Source organism: Lutjanus erythropterus, chromosome 18, assembly GCF_056507025.1.
Source record: "Lutjanus erythropterus isolate fLutEry1 chromosome 18, fLutEry1.hap2, whole genome shotgun sequence".
NCBI lineage: Eukaryota > Metazoa > Chordata > Actinopteri > Lutjaniformes > Lutjanidae > Lutjanus > Lutjanus erythropterus.
The window spans coordinates 24321290-24347049 of NC_139334.1; the positions used below are offsets into that span (position 1 = coordinate 24321290).

Here is a 25760-nt window from a genome sequence, read left to right on the forward strand (position 1 = left end):
TCAAAGTCAGGCTTGGTGGCTGAGAATTTCTCCTGGCTGAAATCTCCAAAATCATGATCTTCTCTTCCAGTTCTTGTGAACACGATGAGTGTCATTGTTTCTCCTGGCAGCTGTCTGTACCAGTACATCTGGGAATAACCAGCACCCTCTGTGTGACTGCAGTTTATTGTTGCACTGTTGTCCTTTTCTATCCACAGTGTGGTGGTCTGGTTTACATCACTTCCATCAGTTAACCCTGTACCAAAAGCAGTTAACATTACTTGAACATACCTGAACATTTTAATTCACATACAGCAGAATATTTACAGTAATTTTGTACTTTTGCTTGTAGATGTTTAAGTCAATAATGCAGCGTACAGATCTTTTAGTACTTTACCTTTTATCCACAGCAGAAATAGTAGCAAGCTGGTGAGACAATGTTTGATGCTGTCCATGTTGAGAAAGTCAGAGTCGAACAATAACTGTCAGTGTAGTTACAGAGACAGAGAGCTGCAGATGGGAGTGTCATTTATTGTGTGCTGTTTGATCACAATGCATCATGGTGAATTTGTGGTCCTCGAGGTCCCCCTACTGCACATGAGATTATTAGTTTTGGAGGCAGCGGTAGAAACGGTGCACTGGGGTTTTTGTTCAGCTTTCACATGTGTCTGTATCACTGTGTCCGCTCACAGCACAGAAGTACAAGCCTTGATCTTCTGGCACCAGATTCTTCACAATCAAAGCCCCGTTCTCAGCATCAGGTTTGTCGGCTGCAAATTTCTCTTGGCTGAAATTGCCAAAGTCTTTGCTGGCAGGTGATGTGAACACTATTAGTTCCATTGTTTCTCCTGGCAGCTGTCTGTACCAGTACATCTGGTAAAAATTGCCACCCCTTTGTGTGGCTGCAGTTTATTGTTGCACTTTTACCCTTGTCTTTCCACAGTGTGGCAGGTTGGTTGACAAAACTTCCATCAATCAGTCCTATATAAAAATAAGGGATACAAACTTTATAATCAAGCAGTTTTTGGATGCTTTACTTTCTGACATAGCTTTCCTTTAAAATAATGATTCATGATGATGATGAACAAGTGTAATAAGTCAAAAACATGATCAGACATGTTTTTAATTACCTGTCGTCCAAAGCATGAGGACTGATAATCTGAGGAGGTCTTGTTTATTGATGACAATATCCATGATCTGTCAGACAGTGACTGCCAGAGTCTCTCATAGATTTACAGATGTTAAGAGCTGCAGGTGGGAGTGTCACTGGATTGTATGATGCATCCTTTGAACTTCTGTAGGCGAGTCTTTAAATGAGAGTAAACGTGGTGGAGCAGAATATTTACAATAATTTTGTACTTTTGCTTGTAGATGTTTAAGTCAATAATGCAGCATACAGATCTTTTAGTACTTTACCTTTTATCCACAGCAGAAATAGTAACAAGCTGGTGAGACAATGTTTGATGCTGTCCATGTTGAGAAAGTCAGCGTTAAACAATAACTGTCAGTGTAGCTACAGAGACAGAGAGCTGCAGGTGGGAGTGTCATTTATTGTGTGCTGTTTGATCACAGTGTATCATGGTGAATTTGTGGTCCTCGAGGTCCCCCTACTGCACATGAGATTATTTGGAGGCAGCAGTAGAAATGGTTTTCACATGTGTCTGTATCACTGTCTCCGCTCACAGCACACGAGTCTTATTGTCATGTTTATTGTGATTCACTGTAGTTATTATCTTGAGCCTGGATGTAATCACTTCTGTGTGTGCATGATCACTGAACCTACAGCTTGTCCGCAGCTAGTCTCAAATACGACTGGGCTGATCAGCCTAACTTTTTTGTGCACAGTCATGACTGTATGCTGAAGGACGTCTGTTATTCAGAATTCTTGAAAAACCTTCTTTAAATGACTTTTACGTCGTTTCTATGGCTGGAGGCATTATGTTTGCAGGTCATCCCATTTTTGTGAACTCTCAAGAACACCTTGAGGGAATTTCTACAAATATTCATATGGATGAAGATTTTTTGTGCTAAGAGGATGCAGTGACCTCACTGAACACATTACAAAATTTCACATAAATATGCAATAGGATAAAATAATGAAGTGACATTTTAGGTCCAAAAGGTCAAAGGCCAACTTCACTATACCGTTCTGCAATATACCATCTCATATCTTTCAGTCTCACTGAATGTGACTGAAAGCAGACCAGAAGAAACTAGTATGGATGCAGATTTACAGAGTTGTATTGGCGACTCCAGTGAAAGTACGGCAGACTAAAATGTTTATAGATTTGTAACCAGGCTGTTGTTTGATTTTTGAAAAATTTCTTATTCTCTAACCTTTTACAACTTACCAAATATCACTCCAAAATATACTTATAATACTGATTGTAGTGAATTGTCTAGTGTTTTGCCCAGTAGGTGGCACTGTTTTCATACTTTTGAATGGCTGCTTTGTTATAGAAAAAGTAGTCATGACCTCAGTTAATTTTTTCATATTGGTTTCATATGTTTCTTATCTCACTGACCGTTAAAATGTTCTGAATAGTTCATAAAAGCTCAAAGTTTTTTTTCAGTCAGTGACAACTCAACAAAACATCCCTTAAACAGGAGCTCAGACCCAGACTGTACAACATGAGTTATTAGAAGCTGACTTTGAATCAACCAGCGCAGTAATTTACATTAGATTTTATTCAGCCCCCTGGTGTTTTAAAAACGCAAACTTGTCCTCTGATCTCCTGACTCCTCTTCCCTCTGTGGTTTTGGGCAAGTCACAGTAGATCATATTGGATGAAATATTTATTCACACAGCTGTGGTTGGTTTTCACAGACATCTTACAAGTGTACACAGTTCAGAGATACGTGAGATTTCACAGACCAGTAATGAACTGGAAGGCTGCTGTGTCTGCGCAGCAGGAAATCCAAATTCAAGGTGGGACTGGTCCGAGGGGGGATCAGGAACAGCAGTTTGCTTATTCCTCCTCAAATTTTGATATATAATTCAGCTTAATATAATCAAGGTTAATTTTACTTAGTAAAATATTAAGATCACCAAAAATAGCAGTCTCAAAATGACAACAATAATGTTTTTGTTTTTTTTAAATAATAATTATGAGTGATCAGTCTGTTAGGCTTAATCACAGCCCATGTTTTATGGAAAGTCACTGATGATCTTGACCCACATGACTTAACGCTATGTTTATTTATTAAAATGATAATCACATCAAGTGGTGGAGCCACAAACTAGCACTTCTGCAACGTCTCCAAAACCCCTTTTCAGCTGAACTTTCAACTGAACAAATGAGCATCATCAGAATTTCATCAAAGTTTTCAGTTACTTTTTGGTCTGCGTCACAGTGCGTCATATTGCTCTTTGTGTAAAAAAAAAAAAAAAAAAAAAAGAGATCAGCTGTTACACCTCTGAAATCCTGACTTGATCTCAGAAAAACATCCAGTTTTAGTCGCTGTTCCCTAAGTGAGCCTCTCAGCATTGCAGACGTTCCTCTTGTAAACACTCTCTGTCTGCCAGTTCGAAGACTCCAGCACTTTACAAAATAACAATGGTTACAAAATGCCTCAAAACATACAGAATAAATATCAGTTTACATTTTCAATACTTATAATCAGAACCAAATTAACGGACGCCATGCCAGCGTCTTCAAGACACACATAGCTTGCACTTTGAGTCACTGGTGTTTTCCAGTTGAAATGACAGTTTATCCTTTGTCACCAACATTTGGAAGATTAAAGGGTCAGTTTGCCCAAACTAGTAAATGGAATTATCAGTGATTTCTTTGCTTTAGGTTGATTCTTCTTAATGAAAACTGTCAACAATCATGTTTCCATTAACACATTTTGTGGATATTTTTAAGAATTGCATTCAAAAAGATTGATGGATATGGAAAATTAAAAAAAGTCAAAAACTCAAATTAGCAGAAAAAAGTTTTACGCTTGCATGGTGGTGGATGATGAGAGAGATGGAAACACCTTTTCCAATCAGTTTTGACATGGTGAACATTTAACTCACATTACTGATCAGTTGTTTCTTCTCCTCATTGTTCCCATGGCTCTGTAATAAATCCATGATTGCTCCATGCTTGCTGTGCTCCCTCACATTAATACATTAAACAAACAAAATATTGTTCAATATTGTGAGCAGCACAAACCTAAAGTTCAAAACTCATAACACTATTATTTGATAGAACATGGAGGTAAATTGGGTGAACTGACCCTTTAAACATTATGATCATGACCAGATTGAGTACTGGTTGAAAGGTCAATCAGGTGAAAGTGCTGAATCCAGTTTTATTGTGCAAAGGAATTCCCTCTGCGCCTCTGAACTCCTCTGCAATGTCATCGAACGTGCGACCTTTTGTCTCCGGGAGGCGAATCCAGGTGAAGGCGAAGGCGAACAGAGCCACCATCATGAAGAGGAGGTAGACGTACGCACCGCAGAGTTTCTGTGTGTGGGAGAAACACACCGGGGGTATTACTTTTATCTGGGTTTTTGATTTATATTTTTTCGAGAACGGTCTCTTAAAATCAAAACTTTTTCAAGCAGCATAATAAAACCATGTAAATGAGATGTTCCCCTGGTTAGCTGTTAATTCCATTATAATTTTTCAACCTGATTTTAAAGGATTTAGCAATAGATTTATACATATTAAACATTTATAAGATTTATGCCTGTTTTACAGTATACACTGTACTTTTGTATATAACAGACTGAACAGATTTATAGCCTGTGTTTAACGGCCATGTCTCTGAGGTACAAGGGAACTTGCAAAAGCAAACAAGAAATCCACCTCCAAAGTTTCCCCTGAAGTTTAACTCACTCACACAGCATGCAGGCCAACAGTACAGTATAAACCCACCAGTAATGGAGGAAAGAGGAGTGCCAGAACAAATTTCCCTCCCCAGTTGAGCATGCTGGTGAAAGCCATGGCTATTGGTCTGCCAGGCTGGTCGAACAGCTCAGCGGCGATGAACCAGGAGATGGGGCCGGGGCCCAGCTCGTAGGCTGAAATCAGGCAGAAAACCAGCAGGACCTGCAGGCTCCGCAGCTCCGGGACCAGGTGCTGCACAGTGACACATTGGGTTCTCTTTAATTTAAATCAAATTTCATGCTGCCCGTTAACATAAAACATAACTGAAAAGTTTGAAAAGTGGGATTTCCTTTTGGTCAAACAAGTTAAAATCACTTTTTGTTTCAATGCCACTTTGTCAAACATGAAAAATCTGAGGCCTCATTTATAAAAATGTTCTTAGATTTCTACTTCAACTTAGTCATAAGATCCTTTCTGCCAGTGCACTTACGAACATAAAGGTTCGAAGAAGCCTATTTGTAACTTACGCATCTGTGAAAATCTCAAAGTAAAGCCCAAACACTAACTTACTGCCTCCTTTCAGTGTGGGGAGGTACGGCAGGCAGTTTTGGCACAAATAGCAGGCATTGTGGGTCAGAAAAAAGATCATGGAGGAGCTGATGATGCTCTGCCATGTTTGTAAGATGCAAACTCACAACGAGGTGCTGCAAAGTCCTACGCACTGGTTCTTTAAAGGTAGAATAAAGCAGAAACAAAGGTGATATTTGAGTCTCATTCCCAGGATGGTGGTAAAGTGTCCCGACCACCACAAAATTAGAAAATTAGAAGGCACAGGCAGAGAGCAAGGTCTCAGGCACCGCTACACACTTCTGGGTCATGGATGATGATTGAGAGATTATTTTCATAGTCTATGCCTTGTTTTTTGGGGGGGAAAAATACAGCCTTTTGGATCCAAACTGATTGTAAGCCCGTTTTATGAATGAGGCCCTGGAATAGAACGTTTCGTGTGCAAATGAAAATAACTATCGCGATCAGATGATCTTACCAGGACAGAGTCGACTATGGTCATGAGTAAGTTGCACACTGCTATGGAGATGAAACCGGTCAGGAGCAGCCTCCTCCTTCCAGCCCTTTCCATCAGGAAGAACTTGAAAGGAAAAAAAAAACAACTCTGTTCACATTTTCCTCTCTTTTTGAAATAAAAATGCAACATTATCCTGTTGTGGCTCAAGCTGTTAAACCATTCAGAAGGAAACGGTGACCACACTTTTATCTTCAGTCCAAGATTTTGGTGAAATTTATGGCACAATCTATGAAATATGACACAACTTGTGTTTTTTAGTAAATTTAAAGTTTACTGAGTAAGACTGTTGAGTTTATATTGATCAGCTGATATAATAATGCCATGAATAATACGATTGCTCTTTAATAAAACATCATATAAGGCAAATCGGAGGGCGAAATGTAAAAGCAATGGGTTTTGTACTCACTGCCACCAAAGTGAAGGTCACATTGACAGCCCCCACACCCAGAGTCAGGTATTTGGCCTCGTCAAACTTGGCCTGGAACATTCTGGTGGAATAATTGATGATCTGGAAGAAAAGAGCAGGGATTTCTTTTAGCTTAGTCGGGTTACTGGGACATCACTCTGTATTTTTAGGAACAGGGGTATTATCCTGGCACACTGCCCCAGAATCTGTGTAGGAGCCCGTGCAGGAGCACTGAACCTGTATAAATAATTGAGTAAATATTACAGCGCTGTAAGTAAAATGATAAATATCACTGAAAAAGACGGTGACGAAACTGACCGCGTTGAATCCGGACAGCTGGCTGCCCAAGTTGATGACGAGAACAATGATGATTGGCTGCTTGTAGCGGCGCTTCTTGAAGAACTCGTGGATGGTGACTCCACTCTGAGTGTGGGCGGCCTCCTCCTTCATCTCTTCCAGCTCAGCGAACACCTTGTCCGTGCTGCCTCTCAGCCTCAGCAGGGCTGCAGGGTTAAAACAACATCTTCTTTTAAGGGGCTGCTGTGGCACATCCACAAAGGATTAAAAGCATTTCCATGTTTCAGTTCCTGGAAGTTAGGCATGAATGATTGTTGCCCTGTTGAACATCTCTATAACTCCAGCTTAGGGACTGAAATAGAAAATAACGTGACCAGTCATGTGGAAGGATCAGATAAAACACCAGAGTGAGTGAGACCCACCGGCCTCTGCTTTGCTCTCCTCTCCTCGGTTGATGAGCAGGTAGCGAGGGCTCTCGGGACAGAAAGGCAGGACCAGGTACTGTGTCAGGGCCGGGATGAGAGACAGGGACAGCATCATGGCCCAGTAATGCTCTGTGCCCAACACTGTCTCCAGACCAGCTACCTGCAGCAAAACAAATACAGGAACCTCGTCGGACTGTGCAGATTAGTTTTCAGATGTTTACGTGTACATGCATTGTACCAAGGAAGAGGATCAGGATAAGAGTGAAGCCAAGTGTGAATCAAAGCAGGACACAACAAAATCAGGTTTATTTATATGCATCAATATAGACCCTGTTTGTGGGTTTAGATCTGCTCTATTTGAAAAATACCCTGATATAACTTTGTTATGATTTGGTGCTAAATAATAACATTGAATTGAATAAAATTTTAAACACTGGAGCTTTAAACAGCTAATCTAGCACCATCAGCTGTAGAGCCTCAAGTATGCAAGACAAAACCCCAAAAAGCTTCAATAGGAAAAGAAAATGGGAGGACCAGGACAGCTGAGTCCCCCCCTCTAACTGTGCATCTTCTTTTGTCCCTGCCCTCTTTTATTTGCCATACTGACAAGTGGATTAAATTTACATTCAGTGCAATATGACAGACGTAACAAATTGCACAATTCTTACAAACAGCTGATCTGTAACCAGCTCTACACTTTTATCTACCACACACTGGCAGACGAAGAGAGTTAAGATCGATCTCAAAGCAGCCTTTTCCAGTCCAAACTGAAGATTTCCTGCACAGTCCTCACCATTCCCACCAGGATGCCTGAGGCAAAGGAAACCTGGTTGAGTGTAGCGAAGGCCCCTCTCAGGTTTGTGGGGGACACTTCCTGGATGTAGAGCGGATTAAGACTCATCACCAGGCCGCAGAAGAGACCGAACACCAGCCGTCCCATGATGAGGACCTCAAACGACTGGCTGACTTTGGAGGCGGACATCAGACACGCTCCCACCACGGAGAGACAGTTCACTATGAGGATGGAGTTGCGTCTGGAGAAATTACAAGACAGAAAATTCAAAACGTGATTGAAATTATTTAAAAACAAACTTTTTTTTCTGCCTTTTTTTTACCTTCCGTAAGAATCTGCCAGGTATTTGACTCCCAGCGAGCCCAGCAAGGCTCCAAAGTCTTTAATGCTGACAGAGAGCGACCACAGGAGAGTCAGGCTGTGATCTGGCATCGACTGGTTGTGCCTGGCTCTCCAGGTGTGGTTGAAAAACTCTTCGATGATCTAAAGAATTGTAAAAAGCCAAAGACAAGCAACATCAGACACAGCAGATATGTGAAACAGCAGTTGGTGTTGTTCTGTCTGTCCCTTTTACTGTCAGTATTAACGAATCCAGACTAAATCCTTTGTCATTTGAGTATTGTGAGGAATGTAGAAAATAATAATATGAATTCCTTCAGTGTTAAAGCTGAAGATCTGCCTCAGTTGCAAATGTTTAGTGCAGTCAAAGTGTGAAAAAGCAAAACCCTGCCAACCCAGTGCAGACACGCCTGAGCTGGAGAATTTCAGCGGACTGTTAAGTTTATTTAGTGTTTTATTGAGGCTGTGAGATATTTGTTTGATGGTCAGCTGATTTTCCAACATCTCTGTCTGCATGATATTTTGAGTTGATATTTGTCCTAGACTGAGTATCAGAGATGAGATGTTTTCTGTTGCAGTTCACTCTTTCCTCTATGAGGACGCTTGGACACTTTGCAGCCTTCCTGCAAGTTCTTGTAGAATCCATATGTGTGTTTGTAATGTCTTATTTTAAATCTTGGCATTTGTGTTGTTGTTTTTATCTGGATGTTCCTTGATATACCTGCTCTGAGAGGCAAGTAAGAAAGAGAACATCTAGTGATCCATTTTCAAAGTCTCATCTAAATTGTTTTCTCTTAAATTATTTCTTTATTTATTGCATTTTGTCAGAGTAAGTCTTTGTGGTACTAATACTTATTTTGGCCACAAGAGGCTGAGGTGCAACACTAAAATCTAAACAGGATTAAAGGCACTCATGTTTTCTTCCAGGTGAGTTTTAACAGTGGTGCACTTCAGCCTCTTGTGGCCAAAATGAATATTACAACAACACACACAAAAAAATAATCTGCCAAAACTTTTCTTCGCTTCTTTTCACAGATGGGGGAAAAGGGAGTTTTAATGTTTAAACTTTAACTGCATAGAAAACTCTCTCTATTTCAGGAACAATAAAACTTAATTTTTTGAATCAGTCTTATCAACCATCATGATGTCACCTCTTCCCCCTCAGCTCCCGTCTGCCTGGCTCACCTTGGCTGGAGCGTTGACGTTGCCGGTGTGGTAGCCAATCTGCAGGGAGCCGACCACCGCTGCCAGGATGGAGGTCAGGAGCGTGGCTGTCAGACGGTTCTGTAACAGCGTCATGGTCAGTGACATATCTGTCTTTATCTTGTAACTGTTTATCTTTTTAAAAGTAAAATGAAAATAGTTCAAGTAATTTCTTATATCTTTTTCTTCAATTTTGCTTTAGCTCAGCAACTAACCTAACTGAGCCCTCATGGTTTTCCAAACATGAGCTTATGACAATTTGTAAAGTTCAAGCAAGATGAACAGAATTTTAATTACCACAGATGAGTGTCATTGCTCCTTCAGTCAGATTGTGTTTATTTGTTGAAAAAGAGCTAAAACAAACGAACCTCCTCGGACGCCATTTGTTTGGGTGTGACGGCGTATCACTCCCTCAAGATGCTGGTGCATTTATCTTCTTCTGCCTCTGCTGTTAAAAAAAAAAAAGAAAGAAAAGAAAGAAACCCAAATTATGCCAGAATTAGAACACACCAGTACATATATTATTGACTTCCACTTACAAACAAAAAAGATGAACAGTTCATCTGAATATTATCGAAATTGCAATATGGACAAGTACATTATCCAAATTGCAGGAGCTGCAGTTTTTTGTCATAAATTCTCCAGCTGTAAGGGAACAACACAGGTGTTGGTCCATGCATCCGTCCCAGTCTTGTGAGCACGATATCCTAAGAACATTGTGAAGGATTGGCAAAAAAATCCACAGGGATGCAAGGATGAACCGATTAGATTCTGGTGATCGAAGGTGAAGGTCACAGGGACCTCGAGAATTCATATGTTAATTATGAGACAAATGTCTAATAGGATAAAACAATGAGCTGATGACATTTCATATCCAAGAGGTCAAAGGTCACTGTCACTGTCACATCATAATGTTGTGAAAAACACTTGAAAATCAGTCTTCTATACTTTTATCAAAAAAATCCACTTAATACTTATTATACTTATTAATACTTATTAATTTCCTTCAAAATCTTCACTACACTTGAGTCTTGTGGAGGCACATAATCGCAAGGTGATAATCTATTATTTTTAGTAAAAATGAAATCGCAATGTATGTCAGAATAATCACAATATAATTTTATGGCTTACGAAATGCAGTGCATATAGAAATTACATTCATCAGCAAAATTATACACTTGCAATGTAAAGTTTTTTGTTTGTGTAACTTACCAGTGCTGTGGAGTAAAGCAGACAGCTCTTCTTGTCCAAAATACAAATTTAAAAAATGAGAAAAAAAAAAGAAAGAACTCCTGTCAGTTGTCACTGTGAGGTGAATTAACAACTATTGTATATGGAGTCAATTCAAATACAGAATACTGAGGTAAAATTAAGCGTGATTAAACATTTTGGGTAAACTGGATGTCTTAAAAATGTTCCACATACAAAAAGATGAAGATGACTGATCCCTCGGACGACGGCTTTAGTAAAATCCTGATGGAAGTACCTACATAGGTACTATGGATCTGTTTATAGACCATGCAGAATACAGAAAATATTTAATATCCATTATCCACATCTATATCAATATCTATAGGTCTTCAAGTTCTCACCACTGTTCCCGAGTGTCGTACGTTGATCCCGTCTTCATCCCTGAGTTTCAGATATGAATGTGTGAATTTTCCTGAGTGAGCACCACTACTGGAAACTGCACACACACACACACACACACACACACACACACACACACACACACACACACACACACAGACACACAGACACACAGACACACACACACGCACAAACGCACTGGACTGGTGAGTCCAGTGATGAAGTCACACCCAGCTGGTGAATTTGTGGCCGTCCTGACAGAATGGTGGCCGCTGGCCTCCTCTGGTTCTCATGGACCAGCTGATCCACTTCCTGAGCTCTAACTGACTGAGGATCGGTTTTATCTGCCGCACCCAAGCCTCAAACTATCTCTGTTGGAAATGACACAGCTGCTCTGAGGTCAGGGCGAAAAAGGCGTCTTGTTTACGTTTGGAGCCCCGAGGTGGTATTTTGGCAATAACACAGCCACATGTTTCTGTGTGGTCGTTTGTAACTTTGTACTGTGATGATGTTCACTGAAGTGGTCTGGTGACTTGACTAATAACTTTCTAGGAACAAAAAGGGGTTTCAGATCGAACTAAGCTTTTCTTAATTTTTCCAGTTAGTTAATTAAGGAAAGTTTCCAATTTAGGCTTGGGCTGTGCCTATTTTTTCATACCTTTATACCTTCCTGACATTTTACCCAGGTGTTATGACATTATTTGTGTGGAACTTATGTAAAAAGACTCAGCTCGACTGATACTCCCTCAACATAGACGTAGCAGATCCTCATAGCAACGCTGTTCCCGCAGGTGGGGAACAACACACACCCAGGAGCTCCGCTTTGGTCTTGAGAAGCTGCAGTTTTACATTTACAAACAAACTTAAACCTACACTTTACATTTACCAGTGGCTCTGGAGCCTCATACGACTCTTTTGCCCCTCTCCAGAGAGACTTCCTGTGGCTAAACAAAAAGTTTGAATTCTCATTTAACATTGTTGTAGGCCTAAAGTGATTCCTGCATGTATGGTTCAGCACCTTTGCCTCTAAATTTTGCCTATCTAGGCTAGCTACAGATGGCAAATCCAAAAAGAAAAACAGAGAATTTAATAGTTGCAGCTCCAGACAGATTATTTTTCTCCTTTTCCTCGGATCAGTGCACGTTCACTGTGGCTCTCTGCCACCACAGACAGTAATCAGTCTGCCGCTCGCCCTCTCAAGCTCACTCAGCTAAAGCCACACATTCACTTTGCTCCGCTCCTCCGACCACTCTGTATTCTGCAGTGTTTGCTGGCTCACTTTTATCATCAGGACTAAATCCAAAATACTCCCAGGCCAGAGGCGTTTTTTCTTTTTACTAGTTAGTCCTAAAACTTTATTTCCCAGATGCCGTGTTCCTCAGTTCAGCTGCGCTGAAGAAGAGAGGCTGACCTCTGGTCTTTGAACCTTTTTCAACAGCTTATAATCACATTTTTGAAAGATGGAAGAAGTAAACAAAGAAAAGCCACTTCGTAATACTGTAATAGTTGACTAACTTTATTACTTTAGTGTAAATTTCTGTTTTCACAACTCTGTGTGGTGTTTTCCAAAGAACAGTTCTGCTCCAGTTGGTACATAATTAAACACCATTGACAGTTTGTTCAGTTTGTGCATGTGAGTAAGTTTTGATGGAGATCTGTGTGAGGTCATAACTGTTATGATTGAGTCTGTTGAACACATGTATCTGTGCTCCTTTTATCTGTGTGGGAGAAAAGAATAGTAGAAACATAGTTTCTGCCTAATAAAGGAAAACAAATCTTTCCTCCTGAATTGAATTAACAGAAAAGCCTAGTTGCTGTGTAATATAATGATTATAGTTTTTGGAGAAAAAAGATTCCTCCTACATATATAAAGTAAACAGCGGGATACTTACTCTCATATTGTGGGTCAAAATTAATTAACTGAGGCAGAGATACTGCGTGGTGCTTTCAAGAATAGTCATATAAGGCAACACCCATCACACAACGCTGTGACAATTTAGAGCCTCAAGGATTTGACAGACAGCAGCGGGACGAAGTATACGTGCGTATACACCCTCTCTTCCTCCTCCTCCTCTTGCGACGGCCATCCTAATGTTGGCCTAAAATGCTCCCAGCTACCTGTCAGCCCATCTGTGTGTGTGTGGAGGCTCTGCATGTGTCAGTTTCCGACATCTGTCCGTCCATCCTGGAGCTCTGGCAGAAGCGACATGCACATACCAGAGCAGGGCCTCACAAATTTTTTCAGCCCGAGACTTAAAAACAGAAATTTGGTCTCTCCCTGGGGCCCCATCTTATTAAAAACACATCATGGATTGCCAGAATTAATTTAAAATATATATGAAATGTATTTATTTCATTATAAAAGTACATCACAGGAATAATGACATTTTCTGGGTGTAATGATTAGCATCCCAGTGGGCAGTGCAAGTTCTGCATTAGATGGTAAAAAACTTGAGGGCTGCATTTTCAGTGTGTAACAGTGTAATGCAGTAACTTTAACAGGGCAAACAGGGGGACAGATCAAACGAAGCTCTCTATCTCTGAGAGCTTCATTCTGCCTCATCCCATTTTGACAGGAAAAGTGGAATGCACTTTACTCTTCCATTGTGGGTCCCGACCTTAAGTTTGGGAAACCCTGTTTTAGAGTAATCCCAAAACCAGACTGATCCTGATCAAAGAGATAAAATGTGCAAAGATCGCATGAAAGGGGGCGATGGAGCATTAAGGGCTAAAGTCATCTTGCCCTGATGTTTTTTTTGTTTTTTGTTTTTTTGTTTTTTTTATGTTTGTATAATCGGGTCATTTATGTTCATTATAGTGAGGGTGATTATCTGTGATTAATTTTGTGCTTGCATGTGGTCGTGTGCAGATTTGTGTGTGGGCCCGTGGGTGTCTTGTGTTTGTGCGCTCGCAATATTTTAATGAATGCTGTAATTGCACTTAATCTTCCCTATATGTCCCCCCTATGAAGTCATACAGCAGTTAAAATCTTTCTTAAATCTCATTACTTCAGGTTTGTGGTTTTCATGCTTTAGTCTCATCTGATGAATTGCATCGTCCTGCGCTCCTTTGTTCATTTCTTAACATCAGTGAAGTTTAATCTAATCCAGTCTTATCATTACACAAGTGTGTGTTTTTGTTTGTGTGCCTGTTCGCATGTGGTATGTGCAAACATATCTCTATGTATTGTATAGGATATACAGTATGTGTGCACATGAAGTATTTTCACTGGTAAAATACAGATTATAACTAATAAGTGATTCTGCAAAATGAAATCATGATGTTAGGTACACACACACACACACACACACACACCCCTGCCTCTAGAACGGATCCAAATGGGCAGTAACTGCTTTTTGCTGCCGAGGTGCACGAGCCAAATAAATAAAAGTATGTAGAGGAAAGATGAACTTAATCATAATGCTTTGAGGAAACGTTCCCCAGGCTCACCGCAAACCACATCATTTGTGCATGAAAATAATCTTTATCATAAAACTTAAGTAAAATATGTACAAATAAATATTAAGTGGCCCCTGAGGCCTGGAGGTGATGAAAAGCAGATAATTTTGCGCTGACTCATATGTGAAATACTTGAGCTGTGTTGAAGACAGAAAACAAAAGACCTCCCTTGATGATGCTTTTATCCAAAATGCAAATAGATGTCATCATTTTTACTGCATATTATGTACTTTGTGTACCGTCTTTATTATTTATTTTCAGACCCTAAAGAACGAGATGAGGTGCTTTTAAACACACAATATACAAGTTCTACTGGTTTGGGTCTCTCTCAGTTTAACACAAAAACAGATGTAGTGTGATAACCTCATGAAGCAGTGTGGGATCATGGGACTTTTTAATTCAAGATATGTTTAGTCACATTCACACAACTTTCTTCCTCCCTCTCTGGCATATCCAACACATCATTTGTTTTACCTGAAGTTATAAAACTGGAGACACACTCGTATCTTGAATAAATGACTGATTTTGACCACAGTTGGAAACATTTGGCACAACCTGAGTAAACATCCAGGCTACGTGGATCTTTAAAAAGTATCAAAATGCAAGAATCTGAATTTTAGGGCTTATATTATTTTGACAGGTCTTAATTTGGTTGGATTATTAAGTTAATGTTACTTTTATAAAGCTGCATTAACTTCAGTCTCGCTTTTAAATGATTGATCACATTATAACAAACAAAACAAAATCAACGTGAACCCGCTCTGCACAAAAAATGTTGAGTCATAGGTGAGCTTTTTCAAACTGTTTTATGTTCTGATATCCCAGAAATCTTTGTCCTTTTTGCCTGTTGCCAATTTTCTACAACGTACGACTGAAATTCTCTAGATTTGCTGAAGTTTGCCTTTATTCTAGAGAATTTATTTATGAGTGAAATCTACCTACGAGACCACCCTGATATCACAAATCTGTAGCGCCCCAAGCGCGGTAGACCAAGTATGAACACAAAAAAAGCGAGTAAAGACCAGTTAGCACGAGGGGGTAAAATACGTCGTCCACCTGCGAGCTCTGTTCCTGCAGCTGAGTTCTCAATCAGCGTGTGGATACGCCTGTCTGGAACATGACCTCTGACCCCTGAGCCCCGGCCTCCTGGCGGGCAACCCCTCTGACCCTGCGCTCAGGCTGCCGGGCAGGTGCTGCTGCAGGCACAGAGGGGCATCAGGCACAAATGGTGTGAGCAGTGAGCACCGTCATCCCCCCACCGCTAATGTTTAGCTATCGCACAGGCTAATGGCCCTAATTACCTGTAATGGTGTTTTTGATCTGTTTTTAAGTGTTTCAATGCACACAAAGGGGTAAAAAAAAAAAAAAAAACTACACAAAATTACTCATCACTGGCAGAACATGTGGGAAATGTAAAATAATAGCTCATTGTATTGTGCTCTGACTAATGTTGCCATGATACCAGAACTCTAAACTTTGATGCAATACTAGTATTTAAAAAAAACAAAACTCAAAACTCAACTCAAAAAACAAGTACTGTACTAGGAATAAGTCCTTGGCACACAAAATCAGATTTTTTTTTTCTTTTTTTGAACAACCTGCATATAGTTTTCGTTAAAAAAAACACACTGAACATTGTCTGGTTTTGCCATGAGCCAAATTTCAAGCAGGGTAATGAAACCTGAACTCGGGTCTTTTTATTTAGGTCTTTTTTTTCTTTTTTAAAGCTTCAGTACCTTTCATACTATAATGAAAGGATATTGTATCATTTTAATTATGTGGTATTGAAAAAGTATTTAAGTATTGATACCCTTTAGCTCTAACAGAGCAGCTCCTACATGCACAGATAACACATATTTCTCCATGGTGTTAATTAATGTGTTAATTATTAAGATTTTTGTATAGTAAGTAGTAAATCATTTTTACAAAATATGTATGAACCGTTGAATTATTCTCACCCTGCATTCACATTGAGCTGAGTCTTAAAAGCTGATAAATCAATTTAGCAACAATTAAGGCCTTAAAAAGTATTAAGCCTTGAAAAGCCATTTTCTGAGGCAATAAATATGTCTGTTTATCTCAAGGTTTTAAGGTTTTTTTTCTCCACCCTTGCCTACTTATGGGGTTCATTGCATGTCCTCAGAAAAAACAGCCTCTCAAAGACGACTAGGGTTGTTCTGATACCAGTTTTGGATATTTCCTCAGATTGCTCACTGACCGACTGACTGCTGCTTTAACATTTACACAAAGGTCCCTCTACGCCTGGGTGTTTTAGCTAATGGGGAAATGCAAGTTTTCGGACATATGGTTGGAGGACAAGTGTGAGGATTACAGTGAAGTGCACCGCTGTGTGGGTCAGAATATGATAAGAAGACCAAGTGGCATTGAGATCTTAAAATGAATAGAAAGGGTCTTAAAAAGTTCTTAGTAGCACTTATATAATAACCACTATTAATAAATGATAAATTGACAGTTTTTAGAGGCAGTAGATTTTAGTTTTTAGTCTTTTCACTGTTAAAAAAAACAATGAAATAATTGTGTTTACTAATAATTAATGCTATCATTTTTGTGTAATGACTTTATTTGGATGGTTATTGTTTAGTTGCAGCTGATGATTATAATACCTTATGCATTTATGTACGTAAATTGCGTATGTTATGTTACTTATATGAACTTATTTAAGTAACATACTTATTTGAACTCAACTCCTGATCTTTTCCTTAAAGGTATAATCTGCAACATTTTCCTAAATGACCATCATCACTTAAATCATCACTTATGACCCACTAGATGTGTGTTGACTCTGCCCTCTTTTTGTATTTCCTTTTTTTTTCCTCATCGTTTTGCTGTACTCGGGATGTTTCTCCAACACAAAACACTGGTATTTGACATCCTGATGCATTCAGGAGCAGCTCAGACAAATCCTACTGGCTCTACCTTTAACTTAACCAAATAGTTTTGTTGCTTAAACTTTCTCAAGCGGTTTTTGTTCCTTTATTTTGAATGTCTGTCCAGGGAGCCTTGCCTGGGGTAACTACAGAGCCAGAGCTTGAATCATAGACTGTAGGACCACTGACCAAGCTGCTATATTTGATGATTTGAGAGTGTTTTATATAATATTTTGGTGACCATTGTAAAGCTGCAACTGATAAAACTAAAATTTGCTTAATAAATGGTTTATAAAGCTTATTTAAACATTTTTAGAATGTTTGTTAACACTAAAATAACTCTTAACTAAAGTTTAACGACTATCTATTTACCATTCATTAGTGATAGTTATTAGGACGTGTTACCAGGGTCTTAAAGGGGATTAAAATTAACTTCAGGATTCCTGCATATACACTGTAAAACAGCATGCAGCACCTGTACTGCCCACACGTCACTTTCAAAACCCCAAATTCCAGTCCTCACCTATGAAACCCCCTTTGGCAACTCGCCTACCCTCCACCCCACCTTCAACAAAGGAAAAAAAACACACACACACACACACACACACACACACACACACACACACATGCACATACATCCCTAAGCAGCTGCGTCATTATAAAACTCTTTTGAACTTCACACTGGAAGTCAAATGCCACATGTGTCAGTACAAGACAGATGTACTGCAGCTGCCTCTTGGCTCCAATTTCATCTGTGATACAACCCTCCCCTCCCCTCCCCTCCCTGTCTCCCCCGTTTCCAAAACCACCCCCATCAATGGCGATCTCACCCCCGAAGCCCTCCGCCTCCCATCATGCACTGACAACATCCGCACCTTTGAAGTCTCATCACTAAATCAGAGGATCTCACACCACCACCACACAAATCAACAGGCCAAACAGAGTGCATCTTTGTAGTCCAGTTTCAACATTTAAGCAAGGAGACAATTAACTAATTATTATTAATAACAACCAGAGAGTCCGTCTTTAGTCATTCGTAATGTTCAGATAATTAGAGCTGCAACATTTAGTCAATTAATCAATTAATTGTCAAATATTAAATTAATCAACTATTTTGGTAATGGAGCGAAGAACTACTTGACTAATCGAGAAAATTATTGACCAATTATTTGAGAATGAATATAATAATTAGTTTCAGCCCTGCAATAAAAGTATCTGACAATTTCTCGTGTCATTTTTCATGCTATACAAACTTTACGCAAATTGCACTTAAGTAATGACACATGAGTCCCTAATAAAAGAAGAAGAAAATTGCAAGACATCATCCTTTAAAAATATTTATTTATTGTCACTTCATGAAATCCAATCTGCTTGGTTGATATTGTGTAGTGTGTGTGTGTGTGTGTGTGTGTAAACTCCATGTGCATACCAGGGGAACACAGGTCAATGTGTGAACTTGCAGGCTGCAGTGAACCATCTTCACCAATAGGGGTCAGTATTAAACTCCTTCTACCCCCTGAGAGAGCTTGTCCTCTGTTGCAGCTCTAAATGCTTTTCCATTGCACAAGAGTGCTTCCAAACAGAGCAAAGTTTGAATAGATGTGATGCTAAACAGTATCAGGATCAATTCTGTATTATTGTTGCGTTTGTTGTTGTTTTCTGGCAGGATTGTAGCACGTGTGTAAGTGCAACTAAGCAGGAAGAGAAGAGAGACATTTTAGTTCTGTGAAAGAAAACATCTACCTGGACACTGTTTCTGAGGAGCTTCTAAAAATACTTTTGCATTTGTAGTAATGCCAACTTAAGTCAAAACAGAAAAATAATTGCAAAATAATGCATGTTAGTGTGTGCACTTTTATTCTTCATGGCAGCTTTATCTGAGATTTTTCTGCTCTGGTAGCCAAAATCAACTCTTGAGGGTCTCATGCCTCAGTCACTAGAATGGTGAGGTGTTAAGTAAGAAATAACTGGTGGTGTTGTTTTTCAGTTGTTCTGAATGTGGGGCATCTACAGACCTTTTTCTCATTATGGCCACTTTAAATTTATGTCACAGTTTAGGTGGGGAAAAAAACGCACGATACCCAGAAAAGTGATACAACCCAGGTGTACTACTGCCGTGTGCCAAGATGCAGTTCATAAACTCTGTTTTATCAGTTGTTTGCCTCTAAAAACAGCCTTTTTTTTCTTGTTGGTCCTGTCTATTGTTTCATCTTGTACTTGTCTGTTGTGATGCTGGTTCAAATATCTCAGGAAATAAGGCCCATCCTAAAGTGGAGAAGCATTTTCATTGCTTAGCCAAACAGCTGCACCTCAAGCCACATAATTTACATTGACCAATTTCACCCAAAGACAACACGTCTCAGAGTTTTGTTTTCCAACAGATCTGATTTCTTCGACTATGAATAAGAAATATTGTCAAAACATTTTGAGATGCCCGTTGGGGCTTTGCAGTGGAAAAGTGGCCGGCGAGCAGCGAGACAATCTGGGCTTCTCCCTGTCAGACTGACAGTCATCTGTAAGCCCCCTGCACTATATACATCCCCCATCGTGATTAGCAGTGATTACTAGCCTGTTAGGTTGTTTTAGATCTCTTATGTGATCTGCAGCTCTGCAGCGTCTGGAAGCACTTCAGCAGACACACAAGCCCAGTGTTCAAATCTGGACCGAAAGCAGGCACTCAGGAGAGGCTGCACAGCCGTCTAAGAAAGAGAAGTTTCTTTACTCGGTCTTGGCATAACTGTCCACTTCAAATTAGACCTGACTGGACTTGTGATTGTAGCGGATTAAGCACCAGATATTGTATACATTCTTGACCGAGTGTAGTGATGATGGCAGGAATCGTAAATACAAGCTGAAATAGTCAAATAACCCGACCACAGATACAATAAACAGTGCTCAGAGCTGATAATATCCAGTCTGGTCTAAAGATTTCAATGTTGTGAATTAGCTACTGTAATAGCCTAATGTTTGACATGATGTAAACACAGTGAAATGTATATATATATATTTTACAATTAGCCAGAATGACAGTGAAGTAAGTGAACGACTCACAATGAAATTTAGTAAAACAAACAACACATAATGGTTATTGTACATATTTACAATAGGAGCCTTTTTTTTTGTTTGTTTCACGTTCATGAGCCACGGCAGTGACTCTTGGGAATATGCTAAGAAATACACAACTCAAAAAGAAAAAAAGAAAAGAAAAATACACAAGCATTCAGACCACAACAACAAACTCATGATTCTCCAATTTTTCAAACTCAACGGTTTCCAAATGTAACGAGGAAATTTTATTTTTTTTTACATTCCAAAACCTCTCTTTCTCGCGTTTTTTCCCTCCCTGCTCAGTCGTTTTCCTATTAATCGGACACCCCGGAGAGTATTTTAAAAGACTTACTGCGTTGTCTTACGTAAGGTGGCAAAGCTCCAAGTATGTGTGGTGGTGAGTGTTTCACAGAGCAGGACTGACATCAACTGTTGGAGGACAGACAACGAATGTGTTTACATACACAAAATGTACTCTGATATTACTGGGGAGACTCAAATATTTATTTTTGGAACTGGCATTTGTAAATGCCACATGTTGTTTACAATAACTGGGATAAACGTGAATATGACAGCTGAAATGAGCTGATGTTAACGGGACACTGAGCCATGTAAACATCTTACTTCATTTACTGGTTGGGTTTAATCATCTGTGCCACCTCTTTTTCCTGGTAATATTAAAAAAATACTTAAAACTCAGTCTGCAGTCTGTTTTGGAAAAAAAAAATAAAATAAAATCCCCACCAGGGGGTCTTTGTCAGAGATTTGTTGATGATGTTGTAATTTGTGGAACCTGGTGAACCAGGAAGAACCAAATACTTCAGAAAAAAAAATCAAAAACATGTGGAATTCACCATTAACATACTGGAAATACCAGACTCTTTAGCTGAGTATGAATGAATAATACTAACATTATGTAATAAAACTACTTGTAACTCAACATGAAATTACACAGAACAACAGTCTGACAGATGTGTGTAAACCAATGGACTTCACTGTGGTTTGAGCTTAAAGCTGCATTAATTAATATTTTTTTATAAATCAACATTAAGCAGTCTCTCAGGGAATTATCATCCAACATCTGTAGCTCTTTATTTTTATATATAAACTTTGTTTTTATGGCACATTTATTATATAGTTTGGTCTGTCATCAAGCCATTTTCAGCAAATAAACCAACCACATGCTACCTGTCCAGCACCAAACACCAGACAGACAATATTAGCAACTGGCTGGTGAATGTAGTGAAGCATTTAACAGTTGGCGGAGACCATGGACTGTATTAAGCATGGACATTGTCTCAATTACGTCACCCATGGGTTTCAGAAGAGCCACTGTGAAGCTCAGTGCGGTGGCTCTGGGTGTCACCATCTCGGCAATGCCTACTCCAAAAACGGGCAAAGAGGTGGAGCTAAGGTGGCCGAATGAAGCTGCTACTGCATGTAGTGGCTAGCCACCTTAATTACTGCTAACTTTAAGCCATAATAGAATTTAAACAGCTGAATTATATATAAATTCAGCTACCATATAGTTGTAATGAACAGGGAAATTAGCTATTGAGACCAAAACTGTTTTTTGTACCAGGCTGTAAACATTTTTATTTCTGCTGTAAAAACTGGCCATTTTATTACAGGGGGGTGGGGGGGGGGTCAATGGGAAGTGACTCGCTTGACTTAATTTTTCAGCCCTGTAGTTTGTCATTTTATGGAGACCAAAACAGAACTAAAAGAGAGTAAATATTGTACTTTTGGACTACATTTATAAGGAAGCAACTTATTTCTCACATGTAGATATAAAAACTTCATGAGGCAATAATAGTTCAGGGGGTTGTGTCTCTAATTTTGGAGTGCCTCTGCCCTCTAGTGGTCAAAAATTAATTAATGCAGCTTTAATATGTTCATACATGCACGTGAAAAGGTTTTACCTGCTGGGTGCTACAGTGTTAAGTTGTGTTAGTAAGACTGTATGTACTGTACCAGTGTTGGAGGAAGAAATGCGTGACTTTAGCAGTACTCACACTGTGTTACCTTTATTACTCATAGCTGCAACACATTTTTCAGTTCTCACAATCTCTCACTATTTGCCTTTGATTTTTTTTTTTTTTCAGCTTTAATTATTTCTTGTTTTTGCAGCACAAACTTTGTAAAAAGTAGAAAAACAGTGGAAACCTCAAGGCACCTAATGCAGAAATGCTGAAAACAAAGAAAACTACAAACTACGACATGGTCTTGCATTGGTTTTTAGTTGTACAAAGGGTACACCTTTAATTCTGTGGGAAGCAAATAAGGTAATTACTTACTTACAGCAAGCTTTTCCCAACACTGGTACAGCACAGACTGAACAAAAACCAGACCTAACACATCTCGAACATTGTTCACAAAGATCTGATTCGTAACCCAAAACGTTAATGCATCCAAAAAGTTCTGTACAGTGCAAGGGGATTCATACAGCTAACTCTGTGCTGATAAATTAGACTTCATGGTCACAGTTTAATTCTAATACATGCCGTTCACTTAATATTGCATGCTCACATACAACATTACACATTCGTTTAAACTGGTTGACATTGCCATAAGTTCTTCCTTATGAATTTGTCTTGACTGAGCAACACTTGGGCTGATTGTGCCTCACTCTGAGCTCCTCTGTAGTGAGCTGCCACTGGCCTGTGCGCTGCTATATGTAACAGGGGAAATGTAAGTTCGATTTAATAGCCACAAATTGTGTGTTAGTGCCTGTTCCTGTTATCTGAGGACAGAACGAATCACAACAGCAGACTAAACACGAGGGGAAATGTGGTAACATACACATCTTCCAGTAGTGAGTCAACTTTTTACAAATATATTCTCATCCTTACTAGACCTTTTCAGTCACTTCAAGAGAAAAAAAAAAACACGTACAAACAGATAAAATGTCAAACATAGGGAGGAGAAAGTGCAAATATTTTGGCGCCGCTTCGTTTTCTTTTCGTTTTTCTGTTCATTTTTTTTTTTTTTTTTTTTTGAAACTCAGGAACTTCTTAATTTTTCTGCTCCATCTTTCTCTTTCCTGTCAGCAAGCGTACAGATGCCTTCCCTCTGTGCCCTCTGCTCTCGTCTCAGCTTCTGGATCCTTCTCTTCTCACACCAGACGACCTACTGGGAACAGAAAGGCAGGCAGGCAGACAGACAGACAAGAGCCGGAGGGAGGAAGAAAAAAAGACAAATATTCACTCATCTGTTTTAGTGTCCGGCATGCAGTCACACATAGCACTCATACATGGCAGTTGCGTGACAAGACAGTGGCATTGCTCAACAGGCAGAAGCTCACTTAGACACACACGTACACACACTTGAAATAAAATATCAAATACGGTTTAAAAAAATATTTAAAAACAACTACTATTTGTACTGCATGTCGCCTGTCTGGATTTCCATCCACTGCACCTGATAATGTTTTTCTTCTTTTAAAACCGACCACCTTTCTTCAACAAGTTAAACAAGTAAACACACTCAAGTCCTGTCCTGTGATTTTAAGTATTCTTAAGAACCAGAAACAAATTGACTGTTTTGTCGGCCATTGTGTTTTACATGCGTGTTTGTTTACATAAGAATATCACCAACATATATGTATATCGATTTATTTAAGTTTTGGTACATTTTATTTATTGCTTTGGGTGTGTGGTTTTATTTTATTTATATTGTATATATTTAGGCTATTTAAATGTTTCTTTCCTGAATATTCTTAAGAATTAAAAAATCATTGCTCTTTGAAAGGGCGCACTTGAATTTTTATGATATTATCATCATCATTATAGCGATGTCTTAAAGTGACTGTCACATACCTTAATTATTTTTGGGACAGTATTTTGTCCAACAAATGTATTTATCAGGGCACGCCAGATGCTTTGGTAGAAACTGTTTGGAAAAGGGCAAGCACTTAAAAAAAAATCATTTGGCAGGCGATTGGATGAACCACCTGTCTATCATGTCTAACACAGGCTTAACTTAAACCAATCAGACAAACGCCTCCATGGACGCACGCCCGTAACGGCCAGTAGCCCCTCCTAGTACACTCCCCTTTTGGTGCAGACACAAATGGATAACTTTAAGCCTGGCGAGTTGGATTCTCTCATGGTCTCGTGAATGCACTCCCCTTGCAAAATAATATTAGTGTAATAAAAATAAACCTTTAAAGTCACTGACATCTTGAGCATAGTAATGTGTCTTCTGCTATCATGTGTTGTAATTAAGGTTTTAAAATGCAGTGTGAAGCAAAGTTTAAAGAAAGTTACGTAAATAAGTAAAAACTGTAAAAACTGTATTGGAGGCATTGCTGATACTAGTGTCGGTATTGGAACAACTCTAATGTTTTTCACTTTTACAATCATTTATGTACAGTAAGGTAAGGATGCAGTCAGTGGTTACCAGCTAAAAATTGACTGCTAAGCAGCTGTACCCCACCCACAAGGCAACAGTCCATACGCACCATCACATGTGCTGATGTTATGTTACAACCAAGATATAACTCAGCAGTCTCTGAGGTTGTGTGTTGGCTTGCATTTGTGCTGAAACTGCATGGGACAGTGAGCGTATGCTGCACACGGGATGAACGGCCCTCTCATCAATCAGAGGAGTGGGTGAGGGGGGCAGAGAGAGAGAAAAGGGAGAGAGAGAGAAGGAAGGAGAGTCCTGGGAGAAAAGGAGATGGGTAAAGAGCTTAGATTGCTTACAGATGGCTGTCAGAGGGGAGCAGAGGTCCTCCTGAGCCCTGTGAGAACTCAGACTGTCTATGAATGTGTGTGGGTGTGTGTACGCACCCGTTTATTTGTTTGCATATTTGTTTATTTGTGCAATTTGTGTGTCTTTCCATCTGTCTGTATGATGTGCGTTAGGCATGTGTGTGTGTCTAGACTCTCCCGGCCTACATGAGGACGTGTGTGCGGGTGGGGATGTGCAGGTGCACTCTGTCAGTGCTGGTTACGTTAGCCGTGAAACAGAAGTCCAGCTGATTTCACGACACAAATCATACGCTGCATTTTATTTAAAGTATTCTGTTCAACTCTTGAAGCATTACAATCCCTTCCGCTCTCCATAAATCACAGGTCAGCTTCCATATGAATGAGTGTTGTGGTGGATGCTTTCACCTATACTTTAAGTGTATGAAATAAAATATTATGGCCACCATATCTTCCCTTATTGGTCTCTTAATCAAACCAGTCACTGCAGATGGCCGCCCACCTTAAAGCCTGGTTCTGCTTGAGATTTCTGGCTTTTAAAAGGAAGTTTTTTCCTTGCCTTGCTTGGTGGGAACTGTTGGATAAATTATATTATAAAGAGTGTGGTTTGGACCTGTTCTATACAAAGTACCCAGAGATAACTTTTGTTATGGTTTGGCGCTTACTATTCTCAGTTTGAGTTGTGACTTTTTTATAAGAATCAATGTTGATTTT

General features: G+C 39.5%; 2 protein-coding genes and 1 long non-coding RNA gene across 8 annotated transcripts in view; 1 reads left to right on the top strand and 2 right to left on the bottom strand.

The window, feature by feature from the left end:
• The window catches only part of LOC146311111 (uncharacterized), a 93396-nt gene that overhangs the window by 61524 nt on the left and 6112 nt on the right, over positions 1-25760 (top strand). Inside the window, exon 2 of the long non-coding RNA XR_014772283.1 lies at positions 9312-9446. This is a non-coding gene — a long non-coding RNA (uncharacterized LOC146311111). The remainder of the gene's footprint in view (positions 1-9311; positions 9447-25760) is intronic.
• Positions 3076-9794, bottom strand: slc2a1c (solute carrier family 2 member 1c). Its single transcript, XM_084742446.1, has 10 exons — positions 9718-9794; positions 9332-9430; positions 8130-8290; positions 7808-8048; positions 7012-7174; positions 6611-6795; positions 6293-6394; positions 5848-5949; positions 4851-5054; positions 3076-4436 (listed from the first exon to the last, which is right to left on the bottom strand). The coding sequence occupies exons 1-10, from the start codon at positions 9730-9732 to the stop codon at positions 4257-4259; spliced, it is 1452 nt and encodes a 483-aa protein (XP_084598572.1). The 5' UTR covers positions 9733-9794; the 3' UTR covers positions 3076-4256.
• Positions 22445-25760, bottom strand: part of smoc1 (SPARC related modular calcium binding 1) — a 62345-nt gene continuing 59029 nt past the window's right edge. For 5 of the 6 annotated variants that reach the window (XM_084742445.1, XM_084742444.1, XM_084742443.1 and 2 more), the window contains one exon: positions 22445-23466. In XM_084742445.1, the coding sequence (XP_084598571.1) occupies positions 23427-23466 (40 nt within the window). In that variant the 3' untranslated portion in view covers positions 22445-23426. The remainder of the gene's footprint in view (positions 23467-25760) is intronic. The other variant, XM_084742442.1, reaches the window with a different exon arrangement.